The 7695-nt window shown below is 40.8% G+C and overlaps 1 protein-coding gene across 1 annotated transcript in view; it reads left to right on the plus strand. All coding sequences in view use genetic code 11, as the record gives it.

The window, feature by feature from the left end:
• Positions 1–561: 561 nt before the first annotated feature.
• The window catches only part of EGR_07148 (hypothetical protein), a gene marked incomplete at both ends in the record, with an annotated part of 11108 nt that continues 3974 nt past the window's right edge, over positions 562–7695 (plus strand). Inside the window, 5 exons of the mRNA XM_024496397.1 lie at positions 562–620; positions 664–824; positions 4660–4805; positions 6042–6113; positions 7257–7306. Coding sequence (XP_024349152.1) covers positions 562–620; positions 664–824; positions 4660–4805; positions 6042–6113; positions 7257–7306 — 488 coding nt within the window. The remainder of the gene's footprint in view (positions 621–663; positions 825–4659; positions 4806–6041; positions 6114–7256; positions 7307–7695) is intronic.

The raw sequence follows: 7695 nt of genomic DNA on the forward strand, positions 1-7695 counted from the left end.
AAACCCATCTGCACATCATGAATAGCATGAAGGGTCTCGTCTCCAGCCCTCTGTACAAAGTAGTTTCAAAATCATTGGTTTAAAGCCTGGCATAACTTCCCGATTGAGTACTGACCTTCAAGTTTTGATTGACAAACTTGAATGTCCTCTGCTGCAAAAGTAAAATTAGCGTGTATTTGTGCAAAACAGTGATTTTTTTAGAAGTCCTTTCCTGTTTTTCAGCCATAAGCAGTGTGCGTGATGCACAGAACTAGTAAACTGGAATTGCTTTCATCTTTTGCATCATGATATCTTTCGTGTTTGAAATTCATGCAAAGTCTTGCAATGCCCACAACACCTGTGGCACAAAGTGCAGGGCGTTCGAGTGGTAGTAAACGCGGTGCAGTTGCGTGAAACACCAAGAACATAATACTTTAAAATAGCATATTTACTCACCATTCTTACAAGGCGTGGAGAGGTGTCAAGAAATAGAGGGCAAAGTCCCAAGTCAAAGATATGGTTTAGTGGTTGAGAAACACTCCATAGAGGGTGTGGGCCTCAAAAGCTGTCACAAATGGTTATATGAGGTATTTTGCATTATTTTTAGAAATTTGTGCTCAGCTTTTCAATAATTTTGTTTTGTAAGGCCGAGCAAAATGCTTTATTGATATTTTGGTGTCCAAGCACTGCCTACAAGCTTATTCTTGATACTGAAACAAGTCATCCACATGAATGGGCAGAACATCAATTCGAAAATTCATCATTCCTTTTGGAGCGCTTACATGGCACCTCTGTTAGCGTGCTAGGTGTTAAAGAAGGCGTTTTTCGATTTATTGGTTACAGGGGTAAAAGCAATTAAGAATAACCACTTTCCTGCCCCATGAAAGATTGGTTTTAGCAACACAAAGTAATGACAAAATAAGTTACGAGAGAATCATCTTTGGCGAACGCATGAGTTCACTGTCATGGCCACAAAATGCCGTTTTGCTGGACCTTTGTAGCACAGATGCGCTTCCTTGATGTGCAAGGACGCATTCGGGCGAGCGCTTACTTGGTTCCAATTTTCGGAATCAGATACTTTAGAGGAATTAATACCATGTGGATGATGGTTAAATTGGTGCACACTGAAAAGTCGAAGGCAGTAGCCGTTTGTTTTTAAATGTCTTGATTACATTTCTTTCTCAAAATGAGGCCAATTTTTAGTTCATAGGGACATTAGGCTTGTGTGATCATTTCAATCAACAGTAAACTACACTGCGCTGCATGATTAGATAGAACCATTGCTAAAATTCCGTCTCCCCACTACATTAAAAGTAGGTCTGACTTTTCATTAAATCCAGTGTAGTTCCACTGCACTAGGATTACCTTTACCAAGTGAACCACAATCACCACTTATTTATTCTGAGATTAAGCATTAAATTGCTTTTAACTTGTTACGACAGTCAGGAAATGTATTGCCTACGTGAGGAAGCTTACACACCAAACAAATTAGGTGGGCCATCACTACAGGCAAACAAAATGCAGTTAGCACTTTGAACCTGAAAACTCGGTTTGCTAATTGCTTCTTATTTCTGGAGATGTTAAATTGCATAGTGCCTACTCTTTCATGATATTAAGCATCATTTTATCCTGCTTATTCCTGTAGTTGCCTGGCAATTTTTTGATTAGCAAGCACGCTAGCTAACATTGCATGTTACAGATCTTCGTACCTACACTCCCTTTTTCCTTCGATTCTATCTTTCTTACCTGGTGTTCTCCAACTTGACTGAAAATTGTTCTAGGAGAGTAGGGGCCTATGAATTCCATTTGTCTGACTCGGGCGACGAATCGGCGATGGCATTGGGACGCGTCTAGTCGCACTTACTCTCTCCCAAAAAGAGGTGGGAGTAGGAACCCAGATGGGTTGGAGGGGAAACTTTGGACCCATAAGAAACTGGAGTTGGGAAATAAACCAGTGAAAAGGCTTGACTGATTATTTGCGTAAGTCAGCAGATTAGGTATAGTCAAAATCATTTACAGTGGGATCGACTGAAGGCGCATTCTTCTTTAAAAGTTGAATTGTTAGTATTTAGTCTGCTTGATGACTGGTGATATTTCTGGTGAAATACGCAGATGCATTGAGTTGTCTTTGCAAACCTCTAGCACCTTGATTAGATAGGAAGTTAGGCAACGCTGCAACAGCATATATAGGAAACGCTTCATCCAACAATCTGTTAACCAAACTTGTATTTGCCTTCTATCCTAGATATTCTTCACTTTAAATGCACCTGTTTTGATACTGCTCAGCCAATCGTTGTTGCGTAGTTGAGTTCTCTTCAGAGTTCACTTTATTTCATAAATGAACCTATCCAGTGATAAATGCTCTAGTCTAAACAGGAAATTTCAACAAGTTCATTGTCACGGTGCAGGAGCACATTAATCCCATCAGTGGCTGGGGTACATACCATTTATGCTACGATGTCCACTGCAGAGGTAAGATGGGTGGCATGCCGAATGAATCAATGAACCTGAGAAATGAAACTTGGTGTGACTGCTAACGAGCAAACAACATTGAACGATACACTTGTAAATGAGCGAAGGCGTCTCATCTAAATTGTTGATATAAAACACTTTGTACCAGAATATTTGGCTTCACTTGGTGTTTCGATCACAGTCTGTTTTGTCATTGCCACCTAGGATCCCCACCACCTTATATTACTCATCTAGCGTTATTAACGCAATCACGTCAGCCCTTGTTAATAGCAAAAATTGGGGCAAACTCTAATAAAGACGAAATAAGAATATCATACTGAAAGTTTTGAAGGCAATGCACGCACATACGCAGGCTATATGCCTATTATTTCCTTCGTTGTAGATATTAAGAGCTGTCCCTAATAGGCATTAAAATACGCCACATCATGTGATCGAAGTAAAGCTCATGATGATTTGCATGCCACAATATGCCATTCTCAGAGCACAAGGGTGATTTATATTTTCGCGATGATGTATTAGCAAATGATTATGCGAGAGTCTCCAATCGATTTTCTTCCAGACTTATGCCAATTCTTACCTTTGCCTGTTGTTTTCTACGACAAAGTATTTGTAGGTATTGTCGTCATTAAGCCAAAAGTTCAGATAACTCAGTAATGAGCAATGGAAGGTATGGTGACAGAAATTGGTATTTGTTGAAACGGAGATATGTTTTGTTATCGATAAGTCTCTTTGTAGCTGTGCAAATGTTAGGGATGATTATTTATCTCGGAGGTTAATGAAATAATTTCATCCTACTTAAAACGCAATTGAGTAATTAAACCATTAAGAGGAATATATTGTATGCAATTAGTTTCCACTCTTTGATAAATGGAAAATCGAGGTGTCTAAACGTGGAAATAAGTCCTTGTAAAGTGCAGTTTCATTCGTGTATCTGCAGTCAAAGTTTTGACGAACCCTCCTAATGGCTTTGATATGCGGTAGCATCATATTTCAAATCTCGGGGCTCCCGTAGTCAACTGCTCTCACGTTTCTCTTCAATTCGAACATCAGTCTTTTGAATTCATGAATGAAACAGTTGCTCTTACAACTCATGCTAGGAATATGCAGCAGTTCCTTTGGGTGCAGAAACTCGAAAAACACTACCGCTTCTCAAGATTTCATTTTAGTTACTTCAGTTTATTTCGCTCGTGAACAGAGACTTAATCTTGCTTAGGATTCTCTATTGTTCTTAAATAGTAACTCATTAGCAAAGCATATCACATTTGACACGTTCGTGGGAAAGTTGAGTGCGTTTATGATTTTCTGATATTTCGTGATGCAGCGATGCGGGGCGCCACACTGCCATGAATGTCTGCCATTTCCATCGTGAAGAGCATAGTGCTACCCGGGATGCGATTTGCAGGAATCTAAGCTATGCGAAATTAAGCCATATGTGATGTGTGCAATTTATGATTTTAAGCGGTTTGGGGAGCAAATACAACCCTCTAATGTCTATTATGTGCGCATTCTCGAAAAAAACCGTCGTTTAAGTCCAGTTCACTATTCTATGCAGTAATAACAATAGACGAGAAATTTTACAGTGCAGTGATGAATCAAGCACTCTGACTAAAATGAACAGCACCAAAAGCTTAAGTATTTCGTGACAAGGATTTGCACTGAGACAAAAGCATTTCTACAATTCTCGTTGTAATCTTGTTTCTGCCTTGACAGATAGCAATGTAATAACCATCTCTCGTCCCACTCACTTATGTAGGCTATAATGCATTTGTTGCATTCTCTCTACCGTCAAATCACCTTTTACTCCTCTTTCTGCCAAAGAATGACACGTTTAAACGCAAACCGCAAGCACTGTTTCTCATGCAGCAACCTGGTTGGCTTGAATCCTCCACTTCACCTTAATTGTGCTACAAGAGCGCTTTAATTTGCATAATGAAATCAAAGGTTCACGTTTATCCTGCCAAAGATCAGAATCTAATTAGCAGATTTTTTGGTACACAGAAAAGATGATTGTACCAAGTGTTATTTGCTCGAGGCCTTTGTTAATGCTGTAGCTTAGAATTTTGGAATTTCTTCCGAACTGCATTAGGTGTGCAGCATTGTTGTACAGATCTCCGCGTTGGGACTTAAGAAGACAATGCTTAGACAGTTGAAATTTTCAAACAATCAGAGTTATATGTGACTAGGTTAAAACCACGATTAAAGCACTAGAGGAATTTGAATCAGACAAAGAACCTACTGAATGCACTCAAAAAACGGATAAAACCAGTCCATTTCGTCAAATTTGGTGGAATTGCATCAGTAGTAATATGATTGAATGCCAATTAATTGAATTAGACAGACCTCTCAATTTGCAAGTGTGCACCTGAGCATGGTTGCAACCACTCCTTGGATATTCTTGTGATATCAATCGCACCATCTTTAGATTATTAAAGTCCATCGGAATATGTGAGTGTTGAGTTTCAGAGCCAATAATGATACCTCTAGACACCTCGTGGTACTAATTTACTCTCTTCGGAGGAGCAGGATTACGGACTGGCCAGTTACACGAAGCTCTGTGCCCAGCCATCAATTCTAAATGCCTCATTTTACTCCTGATCAAATACGTTAGATTCGACTTTGCAAGAAGATTTATTAAATTGATCACCGCACAGTCAATGCATTCCCCATGACGTCAACGAATGTTTTTATGTGAGCAGGGGATCTCAATGCACATCAGAGGAGGGAACTAGGCCAAATACCTAGACATGCATAAACACTTTAAGTCAGTACTCATTTCTAACATTTTTGCATGATTTGACAAGACATTTTCTGAGCAAAGTAATTCAAGGCACCAGCGTATCACAAAGGTCTTCCTTTAATCCTTGTTAAAAGTAGGTGCCGTAGAGTAAGTCGTCCATCGATATTCTTTTCATCATCATCATGTGTTAATGCGGTTTCCATAAACGGGGTTGTTAGTGCCCACTACAGGGCATAGTCTTGAGTGCAATCCTCGCGGATTTAGTGTCATATGAGGATTTTGGACGAATTTTAAGGATGTGCCTGTACCATGATAGTTACTAAATTTGTCAAGGCAATCCTCGTTTAGGGGAATGTTTATGGTATTGGAAATGATATCAGAGTCAAACGATTGGACAGCCTAGGCCATCACTATCTGGCTCGATAACAAGGTGATATCATCCTGCTCTACTGAGGACTGTCCAGAGCATTGACGTACTTTTTACACTGCTGGATTAACCGACTCAAAAAATGTCCCAATTGATGTGTAGGAGTGGTTGTGAAGAAACTAATAACTTGAAAATGAAAGCGTTTGAGGTATTGAATCCCACAGCGCTGCTTTATTAGTAGGGATCCAGGAGCTCATGACGCATGGAGCACTTACAAGGCATAAGAGGTTAGTTTATTCTCCACCCTGAGTCCGCCTGGAGGTTAGAATGCTTGATCGTTATTAGCGAACCGAGTTACTCTCACCTGTAAACAAAGACACAGCATTGCAAGGTCGATTTACTTTGTACAGTTGACCGGCCATATGATAGCCCTGCAGGATTCCGGAAATTTGATTAGACGAACCATTCATTCATTCATTCAATGAGTGGGCAATTACTCTTATTGAGTATTGTGACTCAAAAATTAAATTAGGTGTGTGGTCTAGGCGCTGCCTTCTTGTGAGTTATTTCCAATGCCGCTGCACAATGCTCTCACGTCATCTGCTCAACTGCTTCAGCGCATTTCTACGCTCCTCTGTATTTCAGAAGCCAAAAATGCAAGTATAATAGAGCCACGAGACAGGCAAGTTCTGTTCAGAAGACGGTTTATTTGAAAGAGTTGGAAAACGCCGTTAAAGTGAGAAGGGATAATGGGACTCCCACAAAGAGAACTGTTTATTACTAAACAGGAAAAACGCAAGACGGGAAAAGCGTCAACTCCACTAAACAACCCATAGTGTCGCTAGCCTTAGATAATGTTGGCTAGTGTTTGCGAGGGTATTTGTAGGATCCGCATTTCTGACAAACTGGTGCTAGAAAGGAAACGCGAGTAGAGCATTGCGTCCATTTTACTCTGCAATTGTTTGTCAACATGACGACGACTTACGTCGATGACCGCGTGATTCGGGTCTGTGGCCTGCAAGAAGGACAGATGTGTTGTAGAAAGAGAAGATTCGTCTTAACTGTTACTGTTTAATCATGATTATGTTAGGGATAACGTCAGATCGAATGACTTTTACGTTTGTTGGAGTGTCTCCGGTTAAATTGGGGCTGTCCTTACCATGTGAGCGTTTGCCTTTCGGCTCCGCATGACGACTCCTAGGACGCACTGAACGACCAAAGCGGTCGATTAATGATTTTGCAATTAGGGGAAAGCGTAAGCTTGGAGAATGTGGAGGAGGGAGAAGAGAGGTAGTAAAATGTGATACCTCGTGTTTTGCGTGTCCAGTAGTGCTCAATGAATTCCCCGTCGCTCTCGGAGCTGTCTTCGGAGGCAGAGTTCTCAGACTCGCTAGAAGATGCTGAGCTGGATGAAGAAGATTCCGATGACACCGATGAGGACGACGATGATCCTGACTTTGCTGAGGTCGAATACGGTCTGGTGAAGTGACTCTGGTTGACTGAAGGCACTAGGTACATAGGGTTAGGATGTTGACAATATTTAAGCTTTAATTGAATCATTTTCCCTAACTCACTTTCCTTATCGCGACCGTTTTCACCATTGCCACCAGCTAAAATTTAAAGTGTATACTTAGTTTTGCCTTACTTCTTTCTGAGTATTTCTCAATCGGCAATATATTCGTCTCACATTTCTTCTTCCAGAGTCGTGAAATGATTATCTTCTCCTCACCGCTTGGAGCTTCGCACCCCTTGTGAGCTGAAATAGAAGTTGTTGTCAGATTACTGTTCCACATCCTCTGATACACGCGGCTTTGTGTCAAGACCTACCTGATGGCTCGCGTTTCCAGTAGCGCTCCACCATGATCTTTTCCTCACCATCATCGTCGGAGGCTGCAGAAGCTTCTGTTTTGAAGGAGAAAGAGCTATAATTACTTCCTATGAAATTGTTTAGTCGAAATCATCAAAATTGTCATGCAAATTCCTACCGCTGCTCTTGGTCGATTCGTTGTCAGAGACGTCTAGAAGATGAGGGAAATGCTAGTTAGGTACAAGTGTGTTTTCCAAGAGAGAAATTCCTGCAAACGTATAGAAACTTCCATTACCGTGTTTGCTGGGCTTCTTCCAATAGTGCTCCTCGCGT

This window comes from Echinococcus granulosus, assembly GCF_000524195.1.
Source record: "Echinococcus granulosus chromosome Unknown EG_S00071, whole genome shotgun sequence".
In the NCBI taxonomy this organism is placed as follows: Eukaryota; Metazoa; Platyhelminthes; class Cestoda; order Cyclophyllidea; family Taeniidae; genus Echinococcus; species Echinococcus granulosus.